General features: G+C 45.7%; 1 protein-coding gene and 1 non-coding gene across 7 annotated transcripts in view; both read right to left on the reverse strand.

The window, feature by feature from the left end:
- Positions 1-20,711, reverse strand: part of eogt (EGF domain-specific O-linked N-acetylglucosamine (GlcNAc) transferase) — a 72,259-nt gene that overhangs the window by 14,002 nt on the left and 37,546 nt on the right. For 5 of the 6 annotated variants that reach the window (XM_038810613.1, XM_038810614.1, XM_038810618.1 and 2 more), the window contains exons 10-14: positions 9,421-9,513; positions 9,258-9,329; positions 7,802-7,888; positions 6,791-6,859; positions 4,501-4,556 (exon numbers count right to left, since the gene is read on the reverse strand). In XM_038810613.1, the coding sequence (XP_038666541.1) occupies positions 4,501-4,556; positions 6,791-6,859; positions 7,802-7,888; positions 9,258-9,329; positions 9,421-9,513 (377 nt within the window). Of the gene's footprint in view, positions 1-4,035; positions 4,125-4,500; positions 4,557-6,790; positions 6,860-7,801; positions 7,889-9,257; positions 9,330-9,420; positions 9,514-20,711 lie in introns of all 6 variants that reach the window. The other variant, XM_038810617.1, reaches the window with a different exon arrangement.
- trnai-aau lies at positions 20,277-20,351 on the reverse strand. Its single transcript has one exon. It is a non-coding gene; the product is annotated as a tRNA-Ile (tRNA).

Genomic DNA, 20,711 nt, shown 5'->3' on the forward strand with positions numbered 1-20,711 from the left:
CTTTTGTCTCCTTACCCAAGGAAGGATATATTTGGCCTGAGAGAAGTGGTGGGAAACCTGCAGCCCTGGGGCCACATGCAGACCATCTGGGTTCTGAGTGCAGCCCACAAGGTTGACTGTTGCCCACATGTAGGGTTGCCACTTTCTGCTAATATCCGTCTGCATAGTTCTTTTCAGTATGACTGAAGTGATACCCACTTAAAGGAACTGCATGGTGATTGCACACAACTTTGAATGTGAGAACCATATGCTCCCTCTGCACCCAAAGTGTAAACATTTCTTTTGTTTTTGCCAATTGAAATTGATATTAGTACCAATAACATATACAGGATTAAGCATTTTCTATAACTTATGAAATATTTGTCGTGTATTTTTTTTTTTTTTTTTATAAATTTAGAGTACCCAATTAATTTTTTCTAATTAAGGGGCAATTTAGCGTGTTCAATCCACCTACCTTGCACATCTTTGGGTTGTGGGGGCGAAACCCACGCAAACACAGGGAGAATGTGCAAACTCCACACGGACAGTGACCCAGAGCCGGGATCGAACCTGGGACCTCAGCGCCGTGAGACTGCAGTGCTAACCCACTGAGCCACCGTGCTGCCCATATATTTGTCGTGTATTAAGTGTACTTAATTTTATTTGTGCGTGAACATGCATGTCCAATTTCAATCTTGTGCCCCACCAAAATGAAGGAGGGACATTAATGCAGTCCACTCACTACCCTAGGTTGCCCATCGCTGCCTTAGAGGGAGTGCAATTCAGGTTGACTAGACTGATTCCGGAAATGAAGTGTTCATCCCATGAGGAGAGAGATTCAAAGAATAAGAGGTGATTGGAAACAAACAAATAATATTCTTAAGGGGCTTGACAAGGTAGATGCAGGGAAGATGTTTCTCTTGGCTGGGAGTCCAGAACTAGGGGTCACTTGTCTCAGAAAAGGGGGTAAGCCAGAACTGAGATGAGAAACTTCTTCACTCAAAGGGTTGTGAACCTTTGGAATTCTCTACCACAGAAAGTTGTGGATATTCAGTCATTGAGTATCATTCCAGTCACAAAAAACAGACTTTTGGATATTAAAGAAATGATAGATCATAGAATTTACAGTGCAGAAGGAGGCCATTCGGCCCATCGAGTCTGCACTGGCTCTTGGAAAGAGCACCTTACCCAAGGTCCACACTTCCATCCTATCACCATAACCAGTAACCCCACCCAACACTAAGGGCAATTTTGTACACTAAGGGCAATTTATCATGGCCAATCCACCTAACCTGCACATCTTTGGACTGTGGGAGGAAACCGGAGCACCCGGAGGAAACCCACGCACACACGGGGAGAATGTGCAAACTCCGCACAGACAGTGACCCAAGCCGGAATCGAACCTGGGACCCTGGAGCTGTGAAGCAATTGTGCTATCCACAATGCTACCGTGCTGCCCACAAAGAGATATGTGGATAGATCAGCCATGATCAGCTTGAAAGGCTGAATAGGCTCCACCAGTTTCGATTTCATATATTCACCTCCAACTAGAGATATAGGGCGCGATTCTCCGACCCCATGCCGGGTGGGAGAATCGCGGGAGGGCCAGGCGAATCACGCCTAGCCGCCCTGGCACCCCCACGCGATTCTCCCACCCACCCCAAAACGGCGTGTTGCATTTTCCGACAGGCCGCTCGGAGAAGCGCCGCTCGCCGTTTCTAACGGCGACCGGTGATTCTCCGGCCCGGATGGGCCGAGCGGCCTGCCGAACCCGACCGGTTCAAACCGGCGCCAACCACACCTGGTTGCTGCCGGCATGAACATCACGTGACCGCTGCGTGTGGGGCCTGTGGGGGGGAGGGGGGGGGGGGGGGGGAGGATTGAGCACCAGGGGCGTGCTCAGGAGGGTTTTGGCCCGCGATCGATGCCCACTGATCATCGGGCCGGCGTCTCTGAAAAATGCACTCTTTTCCCTCCGCCGTCCCGCAAGATCAAGCCACCATGTCTTGCGGGGCAGCGGAGGGGAAGACAGCAACCATGGGTTGGCGCCGGCCAACCTGCGCATACACAGGTGATGTCATTTAGGCGCCGCCGGCCGCGTCATTCAGGCCGCGCCGCTTTGATGCAAGCGTCAAGGCCGGGCGCCCGAGATTGACGCGCCGCCGCTCCTAGCCCCCTAGTTGGGGGGGGGGGGGGGGGGGGGATAATAGGGGGCGAGGGGCAGCCTCCGAAGCCGGAGTGAAAGACTTCAGGTTTCACTCCGGCGTCGGCACTTTGTCTCCCTTTGGAAGAATCGCGCCCATAGTTTTCTGGATGATGGCTTGCTGAGTCACTCCATTCTGCACTTTTTGTCTTCTGATAAAGATAGTCAGCCTTTTTCCATGGACAGATGGGAATCAGCATTAAAGGAATTGATATGCTTTATGGTGTATTTATGATCCTGCAATGTCACTGGGCATGGGAGCGTAGTTTATATGTTACTAGACTATTGGGAAGATGGTGGCACAGCTGCAATGTCACTGCACCAGTAATCCAGAGGCCCAGGCTAATCCCTGGGAACATGGCAGCTGGTGGAATTTGAATTCAATTAATTAATGCATTCAGTTAATAAATAAATCTGGAATTAAAATCTAGTCTTAATAATTGTGACCATGAAACTATGATTGCTTGTTGTAAAAAAAAACCCATCATGTTCATTTCTGTTTTTAGGGAAGGAAATCTGCCATTTTTGCCTGGTCTGACCTACATGTGACTCCAGACCTGCAGCAATGTGGTTGATTCTGAACTGCCCTTTGAAAGGGGCACACTGTTCAAGGGCAATTAAGGATGAACAAAAAATGCCGGCTTACCAGCAACACCTAGATCTCAAGAAAGAATTAAGAAAAACTATAGTTCAGGGGCTGGATTCTCCAAAAATGGGGCTTTGTCACCACGCCAGCATAAAAACGCAGGCGTTGCACTCCTGATTTTCCTGGGGGAAAAAACACCCCCATTTACTTACCTTCAGAGGGCTAGCAGGGACCCGGAGTGCTTCACGCAGCTTTGGCTGTGGATATGGACCCCTGCATGTCCGGTCCCGAGTCCGCACATGTGCATGGTGGCGGCCTCCAGTGGCCGTGTCGAGCGCCATGGCGGACCCGGACCAACACAAACAAACTAGGCCCCATTGACCGGCCGCGCGTTGGAGGATCTGTTCAGCCCGATCGCTGCCCCAGCCGCCCATAAACCACCCACCCCGGTGTTTGATCCCCCCGCCCCCCTACCAGGGCTGCCGCGGACTGAGTCCGCAGCCACCATGTGAGCATCCCAACCAGCCATTCCATATTAGTTCCAAGCCGTCGGGAACTAGGCCGGTTGGGAGCAGAGTATCACTAGGCGAGCCCCTGGCAATGGACCCCAGCCATGCAGCGTAGTTCACGGACGTGCGGTTATTCGGGGCACGGAGAATCGCCGGAGCGGCGCTGGGCCCGATTCCGTCGGGAACTTCGATTCTCCGCCCCCGCGCCAAACGTGATCTTGGCGTGGGGTTGCGGAGAATCCAGCTCCAGACCTCTGAATTAGATGATCCAAAAAGGAATTCAAATGCATTTAAGCGCCATTAGTTAAATAAAGTTGAAATTTTAAAATAAGCTGGAATTAGTATTGGTGACCATCAAACATTAGATTTTTTGCAGTGACCTCCTGTGTCATGGCTTCCCAGGTTTGCATCACTCTGGGCATTGATAGATTTAGCCCTCCACTCTGCAAAGGGCATTTTTCTGTGTGCTCATATTTTGTAGATCTAATATTGCCATCTCTGCTCTCTCAGGCCTAGCAAGCTATCTGTACTGGTTCAGTTCAGCAGCATCAGTACGAGCGCTTTCCTGACTGGCCATTTAGTTGATTTTTTCTAATGATCCAACCTTCCATAAACCACAATAATAAAGCTATGTATTCCTATGAATACGTTAAAAAGAGAAAAATGTTAATTCCTATCTTCAGGCACTTACTGGGCACTAAGCAATTCTCCCTCCAAAATCCTCACACAACATATAAATAACACTTGTCTGAAATTACCACTTTTTGATATGATGTAACTGTTTTCTTTGCAGGTAATGTTGTGTTAACAGAGTTGCAGGAAAGCTTGATCTTGAAAAGTGCAAATGCTGAAAATATAATTTTAATCCGTTGTTAGTTATAAGGAAAAACATTCTCCCTTTACCGATGTTACCAATGAGAAAGAAATGTTAGAGGGCGGCATCCTAGCGCAGTGGTTAGCACTGCTGCCTCACAGCACCGAGGATCCAGGTTCGATCCTGGCCCCGGGTCACTGCCCGTGTGGAGTTTGCACATTCTTCCCGTGTTTGTGTAGGTTTCGGCCCCACAACCCAAAGATGTGCAAGGTAGGTGGATTGAACACGCAAAATTGCCCCTTAATTGGAAAAAAGGAATTGGGTACTTTAAATTTATTTAAAAAAAGAAAGAAATGTTAGTACTTATACTCCAGTCCCAACCTCCACTTCTGTGATGTTTAACACTTACTTGTAATCCACTACTCTGACATCAAATACAGTTATTGTCTTCAGTGCCTTCACCAGCTGAGGACAAAATTAAAATATTTGCAATGCATTCAGCAGTTTAATTTTATTGAGTTTTTAATACAACTCAAAAACTAGTTAACAAAAAGCTTTTATAGTTTATGGGCATTAGAATATTTAATAAATTTAGGTCACACAGGAAATCCAAGTTTTACATAAGGACTGGAATTCTCTGATCATTGGGATTCTCTTTTCCTGCCAGTACTGCACCCCCACCCATGTGTTTCCCAGTGGCGTGAGTTGGCTTCAAAGAGAAATCCCATTGACAAGTGGCGGGAATACAGATGGGCAACTTCCATTATTAATGTGGTTACTGGAGTTTATAATGGGAAGGTTGACAGGAAATGCACACAGATGCAAGATTTTTAAAAATATAATCAGGGGGTTGGGGGGGGGGCAGCATGATGGCGCAGTGGGTTAGCCCTGCTGCCTCACGGCGCCGAGGTCCCAGGTGCGATCTCGGCTCTGGGTCACTGTGTAGAGTTTGCACATTCTCCCCGTGTTTGCACGGGTTTCTTCCCCACAACCCAAAATAAAATGTGCAGGCTGGGTGGATTGGCCATGCTAAATTGGAAAAAGTGAATTGGGTACTCTAAATTTTAAAAACATAAATAAATAATCCGTGGGGGGGGGGGGGGGGGGAGGAGATTTCCACCTCTCGTTTTTGGGAGTCCCAAAGTGGGGGTGGGGGTTCCCCAACTCAATTGTTCTCGTCCCCACCAGTGATTTAATGGGTTTCACATCATTGCATGGGGCAAACCACATAATACATTAACATATAACTTAACGGGCCTCCCAACTGTATCATCCCCCCACGTAGGGAATTCCATTCTCTCCCCTCCGGTGGAGTGGCGTCACATCAGTGGGGTTTACAACAAGTGTTTTTTTAAACTAGGAACTGCCAAACATAACCTGCTGGGGGTGAACAGGTAAGCACAGCCCCCCAGGGAGTTCTGCAGATTATTTAACTGTGAACAACATCACTGTCAAGCCTACATTTTTGCTCTCCTGACATTGCAGTTTCCAGCAATATTTGCAATTGGGATCAAATCCTCCTACAAAAAAGGCCAACATACTATTTTCCTTCTGAATTGCTTGCTGCACCTGGATGTTTGCTTTCAGTGGCTTATGAACAAGGACACCTAGGCCCCTTTGGACATAAACACTTCCCAATCTCTCCCCATTCCCGTTTTTCTTAACAAAATGGATAATTTCACATTTTTTTCCACATTACATTCCTTATCCCATCTGCTTGCCCCCTCACTGAGCTTTTAAAATTCCCCTTGAATTCTCTTTGCAGCCTCCTCACAACTCACATTCACACTTAGTTATGTGTCATCAGCAAATTTGGAAATATTATATTTGGTCCCCACATCCAAATCCTTGATACAGATTGTGAATAGCTGATATCCATGCACTGAAACCTGTGGTAGCCCACGAGTCACCGCCTGTTCCTTCCTAGTGTTTTCTCAGACAATTCTCCGAATGATGCCAACTGCATTACCCTTTGAGTCCCAATGTCTTCTTGACGAGGCAGAATGGTGGCAGAGTAGGAATGACAGTAATTAATCCTGTTCTCCGGATCCCACTATTTCATACAACCCATGACAGTATATCCCCTCCCATCCCATGTGCTCTACTTTTACTCACTGCCTTATCGGAGATCTTCTGAAAATCCAAATACGGCTCATTCACCGGCTCCTCCTTATCTAAACCAGGGGCTGGTTTAGCACAGTGGGCTAAACAGCCGGCTTGTAATGCAGAACAATGCCAGTAGCACGGGTTCAATTCCCGTACCGGCCTTCCCAAACAGGTGCCGGAATGTGGCGACGAGGGGCTTTTCACAGTAACTTCATTGAAGCCTACCTGTGACAATAAGCGGTTATTATTATCTACTTTGCTAGTTACAGCCTCAAAAAACTCTGGCAGGTTTGTCAAACCCAATTTCATATTCATAAATCCATGTTGACTCTGCCCAAACCTACCACTATTTTCTAAATGCCCAGTTACCACATCCTTTATAATAGAGTCTAGCGGCTGAATCTCCTGTTGCTGATCTGAGGCTAACAGGTCTGCAGTTCCTCATTTTCCCTCTCCCTCCTTTTTAAATAGTGGGGTTATATTTTGTATCTTCTAATCTGTAAGAACCAATTATTAACAGATAACAAAAGCAAAATTCCATACTCACTGCTATCTTAGACAACAAAAAATAATTGCTTTCCTTTAGTACCCACCTCATCCTGATTTAAAATTCTGCGATATTGAGTACTGCGAACCAGAAGTGTCACACGAATTCTCCCAAACTTTATAAAAGAAAAATAGATTTATTAAGCATATAGCAAGATTTACAAATATTAAAACTTATCTGCTAAATTATCATTTGGAATTCCACAGTCAAAATTATCCAAGAACAATTCAAATCTATTTAATCATTCCAAAAGAGTATTTCTATTTCCGTTGAGGTGAATAGGCCATGTTACAGCTGACAAAACAGAGAGTTTACCTTGCACAGGATGGCTAAATTCAAAGTTACTGATATTTCCATGTACTCAGGAGCTGTGACAGACTATTTGAAGAAACAATTTTCCTGCAGATGTGCATGGCATCCTAAGTAATAGACAGAACTTCATATTTGAATTGCTGAGTTAGAGCTTAATCCTTAACTAATTTTGAAGCTGCTCGAGAAGAAGAAAGTGGGATTAGCCCTGTATAGATCTTGTTTATTGAGCCATTATGATGCACATCAGCCTTCTTATGTGTATTTCGCAAACATCTGGGTATATTTCAATCGCCACTCTCAGGTGCTCTGCAGTCAGTGTGAGGTATAGAGGGCACAATAACAATCCACCTTGTTCCTCAATGGATCAGAATATCAGCAAGTTACTTTACTATAGAGGGGACATCATTGCCAAGATCATTCTTCACCAATGGGTAGAGAGGCTGATCACTCTCACCAGCATCCTAACTGAAATCAGTCTCTGGAGACATACGGAGAATGAAGCTGGAGGTTTTAGGATGTGGAAGCATAGTTTTAAAAGACTGGATTTCAACTGAAGTATAATAAATAAGTGCAAGGGCAGCCATTGATCTGATCATTGCAGAATGGGCCATACTCGCTAAATGGGCATCTGTCAAAAAGTTGAGAATTATTACATTGCAGTGAGTAGTTTATGCCTATTCCAAGGTTGCGGGTGGAAGTTGCCAAATAGAAGGGATTATGGAGCACTTTACAATGGGACACGTACCTGTGGACTTTCTTGTGAAATATTTAATCTAAACAGGACATGCTGCGAAAATGCTCTGAACATTCCTGCACTAAAGCAGTCAGGCACCTGTTATACACAAACAAATAAAGCATTAGTACAGTGTTAAATGTGGTCAATCGCTTAATTGATAAATGTTAAACAAAGACATCAAAAATGTTCTCAACACATATTTCACTTCTGATAACAGGTCATCAACCTTGAAAAGTTAACTCTGTTCCTCTCCCCACAAATGCATAAAACCTACTGAGTATTTCCATGGTTTTCTGTTTCATTTCAAATTTCCCGCATCCTCAATATTTTGGTTTTATATTTTACTCATCAGATTTCATGCTAGAAACCTGCTGAGATAATTCCAGATGGCACAGGCCCCATCACTTGTTAAAATGGTATATGTTACCACAATAAAAAGACAAATGCCAATCGTTACTATAAAGAGCACACTCTGTTTCTTTGTATGTACCCTTTCCTCTCCAATATATAAAATCAGGGTAACTAGCCTAAATACAAAAATATGAAAAATATTTGCTACCTGGATTCATAGTCAAGGAAACAAACTTGCCAGCTAACTTACATACAAAATGGTCTCAGTAACAGAACAGAACAATAACAAAATCCCGTGCCAGGCATGGGCAGCACAGTGGTTAACACCACTGCCTCAACAGCGCCAGGGACCCGGGTTCAATTCCGGCCTTGGGTGACTGCCTGTGTGGAGTTTGAGCATTCTCCCCGTGTCTGCGTGGGTTTCCTCCGGGTGCTCCAGTTTCCTTCCACAGTCCAAAGATGTGCAGGTTCGGTGGACTGGCGATGCTAAATTGCCCCTTAGTATCCAAACATGTGCAGGTTAGGTGGATTGGCCATGATCAATGCACAGGGTTATGTGCGGGGGAGTGGGCCTAGGTAGAATGCTCTTTCGGTGGCCAGTGCAGACTTGATTGGCCAAATGGCCTTTCTCTGCACTAGGGATTCTATGGACTTCACAATCAAGTAGTTTGACCTTTTGATCTTTTTGAAAACTGTTGCAAGTTTGGTTGTTCATTCTGACATCACAAACAAAACAACTCCAATTTTAATGCTAACATCTTTTCAGAATAAACATATTATTAGGCCTGTTATAGTCTGTGTACAGCATCTGATCCATAATGGTGTTCAGGTGGGCACTGACTGGAATGTTGGGCCTCTCCATTGTGTTTGTTTATAACCACTCAAAAGAAGTGCATTCTTCTCACAAAACATCGCATAACACTGAACATAAGTGAAAATCATCCTTACAGAATTCAAGTGAGTTTGTGTTCTGCAAAGCATGAGAGCATTCAAAAAGGGGTAAAAACTCAGCGGTAAGATTTGCGCAGTCATTTCATTAGAAAGGAAATATCTTAAATAAGTATTGTTTTGATACACAAGTAAATAGTTTTTCCAACACATGAAACACACTTACCAAAGGGGTATTGTAAAACAATCCATAGCGCATACGTGGGAGTAATGAAAAGACTACTTCCTTGAAGCATACCTAAATTTTAACACACAAAAAGAATGAGACAATGTTGCATAAGCAGAACACTTCTTATGTAGAAATTATAGATACCAAATATGTTCAATACCCGTTTAAAGTCGAATGTCTTTAAATGTATAATATTGTGATCAGCAAATGCTTTCCAGGTATCGCTAAATAAATCGCCATATCCATAGGAACTCTGCAAGACAGAACGAAGGCTGGATCATAAAGGAGATTTAAAATGCCAACATATAAAAATACAAACATGTTACCCCTATGTATTAGAAATACATATACATCCAAACATCTGTAAGTGACAATACTTTTTTTTCTATAAATTTAAAGGACCCAATTCTTTTTTTTTCCAATTAAGGGGCAATTTAGCGTTGCCAATCCACCTACCCTGCACATCTTTGGGTTGTGGGGATGGGACCCACGTAGACCCAGAAAGAATGTGCAAACTCCACAAGGACAGTGACCCAGAGCCGGGATCAAACCCGGGTCCTCGGCGCTGTGAAGCAGCAGTGCTAACCACTGCGCCACCCTGCCGCCCTCGTAAGTATCAATACTCCCGGCAGTACTAGTAACTGCAACTGAATCCAAGAGGTTGTCAAAACAGTTATTTGTAATTTAGTTATTTTGAAGTCATTCAAAATTTAGCTTCAAGACGGAGAATAAAATCTGTTTAGATAAGTCATGTCGCAGCCAACAGAAAGGGACATATTAAAGTCACCAATACGAATAAAAGTGGAAAGACATTTCAAAATACACAGTTTCCAAATCAATTTACAAAGCGAGAGCCTGGTTCTAACACATTTCAATTATGTGATCAGGCCCCAGACTACATCAAAGAAAGAAAATCAGCATTCAATTTATTTTTCAAGTGCAGAATACAGAGACAGATAAGCAACCTGCATCGAAGGAGTGTTTGGGAAAATCTTTCCAAAGTGAAAAATGATATGGCCTAACTTGTACAATCCAGTCATATGTAACTAATAACGGGAGCAAAGCACATCACTTTGTGACAGGAATAAAGAGACTTCCTACTGTTTGAGACACTTGTGATCAAGAATCAGCAATCTTTTTGTAAGTGGTGCAGTTTCATTGCTCAAAAGTTTGACCATAAATAAGCAATTTTGAAATAATCTGAAATGCAGCTTTTAAAAGAGTTAAGAACCGTACCGGCAGAGAGAGACACTAAACTGAGATAGCAGTAGTAGACAAAATAAAATTAACTGTAACAAATGTGGAATTGTTTTTCAGAACAATTTAACACACTCTGAAGAATCAGACAAGCCTGAAAATTATCATTTTAATGAAACATTCAGGTTACTGATGACATGAAAGAAGTGAAACAGCTGCTCAATTTATTTTGAAGTACAGGATATCAACATCACCAAAAAACAGATGTCAGAGAAAAGATAAGCAAACCCATCAGAGTGGATTCAACATTGAATATTATTATACAGTGTATTTTGCAAAATACATAAATATTATATCAGAGATAGCTTGTGATTAATGGCTACTTTCCCAAAGACGGAATTCTACAATGAAGTACATATACATTATTTGAGGTAGACTACCTTTAGTGGTGAATGTTGTAAAGACATAATTTTATAGTCTCTCAAATAAATGTGTGTTGCAAATGTAGATTCTCCTGCAGAGGTGGAACACACTTCCACTCTCCCTGGCAGGGATAAGGCAGACGATCAAAATGAACTTACTGCCCAGATACCTTTTAGAACATAGAACATAGAACGATACAGCGCAGTACAGGCCCTTCGGCCCTCAATGTTGCACCGACATGGAAAAAAACTAAAGGCCATCTAACCTACACTATGCCCTTATCATCCATATGCTTATCCAATAAACTTTTAAATGCCCTCAATGTTGGCGAGTTCACTACTGTTGCAGGTAGGGCATTCCACGGCCTCACCACTCTTTGCGTAAAAAACCCACCTCTGACCTCTGTTCTATATCTATTACCCCTCAATTTAAGGCTATGTCCCCTCGTGCTAGCCACCCCCATCCACGGGAGAAGGCTCTCGCTGTCCACCCTATCTAACCCTCTGATCATTTTGCATGCCTCTATTAAGTCACCTCTTAACCTTCTTCTCTCTAACGAAAACAACCTCAAGTCCATCAGCCTTTCCTCATAAGATTTTCCCTCCATACCAGGCAACATCCTGGTAAATCTCCTCTGCACCCGTTCCAAAGCTTCCACGTCCTTCCTATAATGAGACGACCAGAACTGAACGCAATACTCCAAATGCGGCCGTACTAGAGTTTTGTACAACTGCAACATGACCTCATGGCTCCGGAACTCAATCCCTTTACCAATAAAGGCCAACACACCATAGGCCTTCTTCACAACCCTATCAACCTGGGTGGCAACTTTCAGGGATCTATGTACATGGACACCGAGATCCCTCTGCTCATCCACACTACCAAGAATTTTACCATTAGGCAAATATTCCGCATTCCTGTTATTCTTTCCAAAGTGAATCACCTCACACTTCTCCACATTAAACTCCATTTGCCACCTCTCAGCCCAGCTCTGCAGCTTATCTATGTCCCTCTGTAACCTGCAACATCCTTCCGCACTGTCTACAACTCCACCGACTTTAGTGTCGTCTGCAAATTTACTCACCCATCCTTCTGCGCCCTCCTCTAGGTCATTTATAAAAATGACAAACAGCAACGGCCCCAGAACAGATCCTTGTGGTACGCCACTCGTAACTGAACTCCATTCTGAACATTTCCCATCAACTACCACTCTCTGTCTTCTTTCAACTAGCCAATTTCTGATCCACATCTCTAAATCACCCTCAATCCCCAGCCTCCGTATTTTCTGCAATAGCCGACCGTGGGGAACCTTATCAAATGCTTTACTGAAATCCATATACACCACATCAACTGCTCTACCCTCGTCTACCTGTTCAGTCACCTTCTCAAAGAACTCGATAAGGTTTGTGAGGCATGACCTACCCTTCACAAAACCATGCTGACTATCCCTAATCATATTATTCCTATCTAGATGATTATAAATCGTATCTTTTATAATCCTCTCCAAGACCTTACCCACCACAGACGTTAGGCTCACCGGCCTATAGTTACCTACTAGGATCCTTCCCGATTTGTATCCCCAAGGCCTTTTTCAACTCACTGGACAAATTAATCATGGCGTTTGTATGAGGGAGGCGGAAAGATGCTAGGATCACAAAGAAGGTCCCACAGAAAACAAAATCCAGGGGAGAGCTAGCCCTCCCAAACCTACAATTCTACCACTGGGCAGCGACAGCGGAAAGAGTGATGGGATGGGCAAAGGAGCCAGAAACCGAGTGGGTGCGCATGGAGGAGGCCTCCTTCAAGGGGACCTCTCTTCAGGCCCTCGGCACAGCAGCACTCCCATCCCTGCCCAAGAAACTCTCCAGCAGCCCAGTGGTGATAGCCACCCTCCAGACGTGGAACCAACTATGGCAGAAATTCGGACTGACCGAAATGTCCAACAAAACCTCCATCTACAATAACCACGGGTTCACATCAGCACTCACCAATGCTACTTTCAAAGGTGGAGACTGGACGGAGGGCATTGACAGTCAGGGACCTATACACTGACGGTAGAGTCACAACACTGGAAGAACTGACACAGAGATTCCAACTAGCTAAAGGCAACAAACTCAGAAACCGGCAGCTTAAAAACTTCCTACGCAAGGAGACAAGGACATAACAGCGATCACCATGATAGGCACGATTAGAAGAGCTACTGGCCACAGATATCCGAGGCAGAGGAACGACAGCTAGAGAGGGTGCTGACACCGAACTGGACATGACAAGGAGGAAATGGGAGGAAGACTTGGGGTTCGAAATAGGGTGGGGATTCTGGAGCGAAGCACTGCACAGGGTCGACTCTACCTCCATATGCGTGAGGCTCAACCTAATGCAGCTAAAAGTGGTACATAGAGCCCACTTGACCAGAACCCGAATGAACAGATTCTTCCTGGAGGTGGAGGATAGATGTGAACGGTGCCAAGGATGCCCGACCTACCACACCCACATCTTCTGGTCTTGCCCCAGACTTGATGGGTACTGGACAGCCTTCTTCGAGGCAATGTCCAAAGTGGTGGGGATGAGGGTGGAGCAATGCCCAAAAGTGGCGGTCTTCGGGGTATCAGACCGGCCAGGTCTCTTCATGGGGAAGAGGGCGGTCACCTTTGCCTCCCTCATTGCCCACCGTAGAATCAGTTGGCGATCAGCAGCACCACCTAAAGCTGCAGACTGGCTGTCCGACGTATCGGAATTTCTCTAAATGGAGAAAATCAAATTCACCATGGGTTGGAAGAGGGCTTCCACAGAACATTCACCTGACTATTCCGAGACCTGTTTATGGCCAACGCATAAATAAATAAATAGCCAGTAGCCAGGGGGAAATAGCCAGGACAAGACAGAAAGAGGGAAGCGAGGGAGGACTGGGAGGAGGGGGAGGCGCACGGGGAGGTAGCAAAACCCAGCAAGAAAGAATGGGGGCAGCAGTAAAGAAGGGGGGAAAGGAAAGAGGGGGGGGGTCAGGGAGACGCGAGCTGGAGGGGGAGGGGGGGGGGGGGGGGGGGGGGGGGGGTAGGGAGGATTGTATGCTGAGCCAAGCGGCGACAGACTGTAAATAGAGAAACCTAAGAAACCTTTGTGACTGTACAATAAATGAAATTGAATGGCAATATTTATAATTTTAAAAATATTTTAAAAACAAAACAAATGTAGATTCTCACAGGATGTATCCAAGTGTTTTAAAGCCAATGGAAGGGCACTATGTAAATGCAAGGTTTTCATTTACGTAGTGCCTCCGTTGAACATAAGCTATCCTTTCAGCCTGTGTGTGTAAGATTGTTAATTATCAACCTGTAATTACTTTGGGGGGGGGGGGGGGGCCGGAAAAAGTTTTAATGCATTGAGGGTGGGTGGGGGAAAACTGACTCCAACTCTGCCTACATCCAGTTTTAACAGGGGTCGGGCAGCTGACAGCCAACCAACAAGCTGTTCCAAAAAGGTGGATCAATCAGTAAGATGTTTAAAGAACCCAAATGCCTCCATTTTTACTGGATTTTTGTTTCTAACCCATGGAGGTCAGGATTCCTGTGGCTCAGGAATCCCAGTAGGTGAAAGGAGGTGAGAAGGGCCAGATCAATGAGGTAAATGCTTTTCTTGCACTGTTTGTGGGCGAGCGGGAGCAAGATTGTTTCCCTGAGCCCAACCAGCTTACCTGCATGCCATCAACCAACCTCCAGCACTTCACCCCCCCCTCTGTGACATCCAAACCCCATCATGATGTCCAATTCTCAGGAGTGGGTCGCCTGTCAATCTGGCTGGCTGGTAGGTGGTAAATCTGTTGAAAATGTAAAATCCTGCAGTTAATTTCTGCAGAGAATGCAGAAGTCCCTTACTTGGGATTCCTGCATAAAAATTCAAACCCACCCACTCTAATCCCAACCTGAAGATAAGGGTCCAAATATTTTTAATATTTTAATAATTGACACCTGAAGGCATTTCACTGGAGCAAAAATGGATACAACATTTTACAGGGTTTAGAGAGGCAGTTAAAAGAATGGTTGAAATGATAGGTTTACAAGAAATCTTGTTCTGCTGGGTGATAGAAGTCGTGGGTTTGGGAGGTATTGTCACGGGAGCCAAGTTGAAAGAGAAAATGTTGGAAAACCTCAGAAGGTCTGGCAGCATCTGTAGGGAGAAAAAAGAGCTAACGTTTCAAGTCCGATGACTCTTTTTCAAAGCTAACCGACAGAGAAAGTGGGAGTGAGAATGAAAGACGAGTCATAGCCACAGAAACCCAGCGTAATCTGGTGCTAATGGCCACAGAAACCAAGGGGAAAGAGTGTTAATGGCAGTCCCCAGAGAGAACAAAAGATATGAACGGTTTAACAGCAGGGAAACTAACATCAGAGGATGAACTGTAGATGGGGGGGGGGGGGGGGGGGGGGGGGTGGCAGCAAAGAGGAGAAAGGTAAAGGAAAGGTGGATAAGATGGGGGGGGGGAATTAAATATATATTAAGAAATAAATGGTAAAAGACAGTTAAAATGAAATGTGATGAAAACAAATGGGTCGAGGTGGGGTACAGCTGATCATCTGAAGTTGTGGAATTCGATGTTCAGGCCGGAAGGCTGTAGTGTGCCTAACCAGAAGATGAGATGTTGTTCCTCCAGTTTGCGTTGAGCTTCACTGGAACATTGCAGCAGGCTAAGAACAGACATGTGGGCATGGGAGCAGGTTCTTTTGTTAAAATGGCAAGCAACAGGAAGGTTAGGGTCCTGAATGTGCACAAACCGAAGATGCTCAGCAAAGCAATCACCCAGTCTGCGTTTGGTCTCTCCACCAGTCCCACTCCCTCGTACCCCATTTCTCCCAGAATCAACACCACTGCCCATCCCAGGCCCTCTATCAGTCCCAATCCCTCATACCCCATTTCTCCCAATATCAACGCCACTGCCCATCCCAGGCCCTCCACCAGTCCCAATACCTCATACCCCATTTCTCCCAATATCAACACCACTGCCCATCCCAGGCCCTCCACCAGTCCCAATACCTCATACCCCATTTCTCCCAATATCAACACCACTGCCCATCCCAGGCCCTCCACCAGTCCCAATACCTCATACCCCATTTCTCCCAATATCAACACCACTGCCCATCCCAGGCCCTCCACCAGTCCCAATACCTCATACCCCATTTCTCTCAATATCAACACCACTGCCCATCCCAGGCTCTCCACCAGTTCCCAATCCCTCGTACCCCATTTCTTACAGCCCCAGCCCCTGCCACGTGTTCACCATACCCTCTGACCTTCTCCTCTCTGAGGCTGAGCGTGCTGTTCTCAGCAAAGGACTCAGCTTTGTACCCTTACGTCCCCATCTGAATGAATTTCAGGCTCAACATGATGTTGAACTCTTCTTTTGCTGCCTTCGTCTCCATGCCCACTTCTTTGGGCAAGAATCCTGCCCCCCGTTCCACTGATCCTTTCATGTGCCTCCAACATTCTGCCTCCAAGTGGACCCCCCCCCCCCCCCCCCAACCGGGACAATTACCTGCCCTTGATCTTTTCATTGAGAACTGTCGACGGGACATTGACCGTCTTAATTTTTCTGCCCCCCTCACCCATTCCAACCTCTCTCCTTCCGAACTTTCTGCTCTTCACTCCTTCACGTCTAACCCCGACTTTGTCATCAAGCCTGCCGACAAATGGGGTCCTGTTGTCATCTGGCGCACTGACCTCGACCTCACAGAGGCTGAGTGGCAACTGTCAGATACTTCCTCTTTCCTCTCCCTGGACCATGACCAGACCACTGAACATCAAGCCATTATCTCCAACCACCGTTAGTGACCTTATTTCCTCCGGATGCCTTCCTCCTACGGCTTCCAACCTCAGTCTCCCAACCCCGGACAGTCCGCTTTTACCTACTTCTCAAAATCCACTTCCCATTAGGTCAGCATGCTCTTGCCCCACCGAACTTATTTCCTCTTATCTTGACTCCATCCTCACTCCTCTGGTCCATTCCCTCCCCACCAACATCCGGGATTTCTCTGATGCACTGCGTCACATTGACAGCTTCCAGTTCGCGGGCCCTAACCACATTCTATTCACCTTGGATGTGCAATCCCTCTACGCCTCCATCCCACACCAGGATGGCCTGAGAGCTCTTCGCTTCTTTCTCGAAAAGAGGCCCGGACAATTCCCATCCACCACCACTCTCCTCCGCCTGGCTGAACTTGTTCTATCACTCAACAACTTCTCCTTTAACTCATCTCACTTTCTCCAAATCAAAGGTGTTGCAATGGGTACCCGCATGGGTCCTAGCTACGCTTGCCTTTTTATGGGGTATGTGGAACATTCCTTGTTCCTTTACTGATACATGGATGACTATTTTGGTGCTGCTTCATGCTCTCACCCGGACCTGGAAAAATTCATCAACTTCACTTCCAGTTTCCACCCCTCCATCACTTTCACCTGGTCCATCTCAGACACTTCCCTTCCCTTCCTTGATCTTTCTGTCTCCATTTCTGGAAATAGACTATCCACTAATATCCACTACAAGCCCACTGACTCCCACAGCTATCTGGACTACAGCTCTGCGCACCCTACACCATGTAAGGACTCCATCCTTTTCCCGCAACTCCTTCGCCTCCGTCGCATTTGTTCCGATGATGCCACTTTCCAAACTGGCGTTCTTCCTCAACCGTAATTTCCCACCTACAGTTGTGGACAGGGCCCTCAACAGTGTGCGGTCCATCTCCCGCACCACTACACTCGCCCCCTCCACTCCCTCCCAGAACAAGGATAGCGTCGCCCTTGTTCTCACATTTCATCCCACCATCTCCGTAATCCTCTGCCATTTTCGCCAACTCCAGTGTGATGCCACCACCAAACACATCTTCCCTTCACTGCATTCTGCAGAGACCGTTCCCTGCCAAAGACAATCTAGTCCACTCCTCCACCATACACAGTACCTCTCCCATCACCCATGACACCTTCCCATGTAATCGCAGAAGGTGTAACACTGCCCCTTTACCTCTTCCATGCTTAACATCCCAGGCCCAAAACATTCTAGATTAAGCAGCGTTTCACTTGCATCTCTTCCAATTTGGTCTAATGCATTCGCTGCTCCCAATATGGTCTCCTCCATATCGGAGAGACCAAACGCAGACTGGATGATCACTTTGCTGAGCAGCTTCGGTCTGTGCGCATTCAGGACCCTGACCTTCCTGTCGCTTGCCATTTTGGCAAAAGACCCTGCTCCCATGACCACATGCTGGTGCTCCTTAATGCCAGACTCGGTGTTTGATACCAAGGGCAGTCACTCCCATCTCACCTCTAGTTCAGCTCTTTTGTCCATATTTCGACCAAGGCTGTAACAAGATCAGGAGCTGAGTGGTCCTGGCAGACCATCTGTAGGCCAGTGGCACAATTCATTTTATTTTGCTCATGTGTACTGTATTTTAGGCAATAAGTTGCTATAAAATGAAAATTGAGTATATGAAACCTGGAGCCTGGTAGAGCTGTTACTGATATAACTCTGTGTGTGACCTTTCTTGTACATTTGGTTTTGAATGCTAAAATTGAAGCAGAATTTGCGACTGCATTTCTGTGCTTGCCTAAACTTAACTATGCAATCGAATGAAACATCAGGATACAGGTCATTTTACCATCTGTAACATCTAGCAGGTGAACAGAAAATTATATTTTCCTCTCCCCACACACCCAAAGCATCAAAGTTTTTAATTCTGGTAACCCCACTTAAGAATAATAATTTTATGGATGGTACCACCATTTAAGAAAGCCAGATTCCCAAGGGCTTCAAGTTCAACCATTCAGAAAGTTCCAGGGTGATCTTGTGTTCTCGTAAGAGGTGCGGGTGTGCAATGCACAAATCTAGAGTGCGGTGTAGAGGGAACAGGGTGCTGCAGAACACAGAGCAGTGGGAGGCTGAGAACAGAGCATGGGCTGAGGACAGGCTGCGGATAATAACTACCCACTAGTTTGATCATTTATGGCGACTGCATGACCATTTTACTGCATTCATTTTCGAATGTTAATGAGAAGATGGGGGTTGGTGGGAAGAGGGTACCTGGCTAAGGGTTCACCTGGGAACCTAGGGCAGCAAATACTCTTGCCCAAAGGAGAGGTAGGCTGAGGTATGGCTGAAAGGATGCGTAAATGGCGAGGAGTCTTAATTTAATGGCTTGGGGACAAGGACACCAGGAAGGATGAGACATGACAGAGAAATGGGACCCATTGCCTGAAAGATACAGCAAGAGATTTGGACAAGTTGACGAATTAAAACATATGTAGATCATAACAGGAAAACTCAACGTGGTGTGCTCTGGAGAGTCAAGGCTGACAGCCACAGATGATTGGATGAGAGTTTGGTACAAAGGAGGTAAGAAATTAGCATCCACCATAAATTTAAGAATACCACAGTTCATTTTGCATTGAACCATTTGCAGCCAGAGATTTATTTGTGGCGCATATCTTATATCTAACTGAACAGTAAAATGTTATTCTATGTTCATAAGAGGTTCTTTTCTGGTAGTACTGCATCACACAGTTCCTTTACTACACTCAACAAATGCAAACCAACCCCCAGAAACACAACAGACAATTAGAGCCTGTGGCATGCACCGAGCAGAGTATTAATGCATGACTACTTAGGTTAATGCAAGATTTAACTTATTTTATTCTCCTTGTTACATTTTTAAAATCACACCTAAAGGCATTACGAGCTAGATTTTACAGCCCCCACCAGCATGTTTGTTGGTGTTGGTGTGTGTGTGTGTGTGTGTGTGGTGGGGATGGGGGGGAGGGGGGGGGGGGTTGTAAAATGTAGTGCATGTCTTTCGTACCTGCCTCCAATATTACAGTGGGCAGGGGAAAAAATCAGGCAGCCCCCTTGGGCCTATTGAGGCTCTTTGGTGATCAATTAATAGCCACTTATATAGCTGCTTCCACTCCACTGCTATTGTACACATAGGAGGGAACGGTTCATGTCAGGACTGCGCCTAGGGTCTGCGAGCCAGGTCCTGCCAGTACTCTGCAGTTACGCTCAAGTCTGGCTCCATAACCTTCTTTGGGGACTGCCTGTAGTCCCAGCAGTAGCCACACCTGAACCTGCCACTGCCAGGACGACAGAACATTCCACTATCTAATTTGTCGGCAGCTCTTCAAAGTGGGACTTCCTCCCCAGATAGGGGCAGAACTGTAGGCAATTAGCACTACTTACAGCATATATGGCTGCAGAATAGCCAGCATTTTTGTAGCTGGGCTTCTTACTGACCTTTTAGTTGGGATGGGTGGGGAATACGGTGCTCTGTAAAATCCAGCCCCATGTCTTCAACTGACTTATTAGTCCCTGAAATTTTTTGCAGGGAGGATGTGATTTTCATGACAGGTTTGCATTGTTGGCCAGCATGGGGATCGAACCCGCCATCCTTGGCGTTATTAGCACCACGCTCTAACCATCTGAGCTAACCGGCCATGTGACTGACTTATTATTCCCCAGATCAACAAGTCTCACTACTACTATTGGTCAAGTAATGCAAAACTTTTTACAATTGTGGGCCTTTTTCGCTGATAGCAGATAAGCACCTTGATATTCAAACTACACATAATTGTAAAAGTTTGAAACTGATGTTTTTGTGGGCAGCACGGTAGCACAGTTGCTTCACAGTCACAGCTCCAGGGTCCCAGGTTCGATTCCGGCTTGGGTCACTGCCTGTGCGGAGCCCCGCAAGGATGTGTACTCAGTCCTCTACTGTACTCCCTATACACACACGAATGTGTGGCAAGATTTAACTCCAATTCGATCTATAAGTTTGTGAATGATACGACTGTGGT

The sequence above is a fragment of the Scyliorhinus canicula genome, chromosome 11, assembly GCF_902713615.1.
Source record: "Scyliorhinus canicula chromosome 11, sScyCan1.1, whole genome shotgun sequence".
In the NCBI taxonomy this organism is placed as follows: Eukaryota; Metazoa; Chordata; class Chondrichthyes; order Carcharhiniformes; family Scyliorhinidae; genus Scyliorhinus; species Scyliorhinus canicula.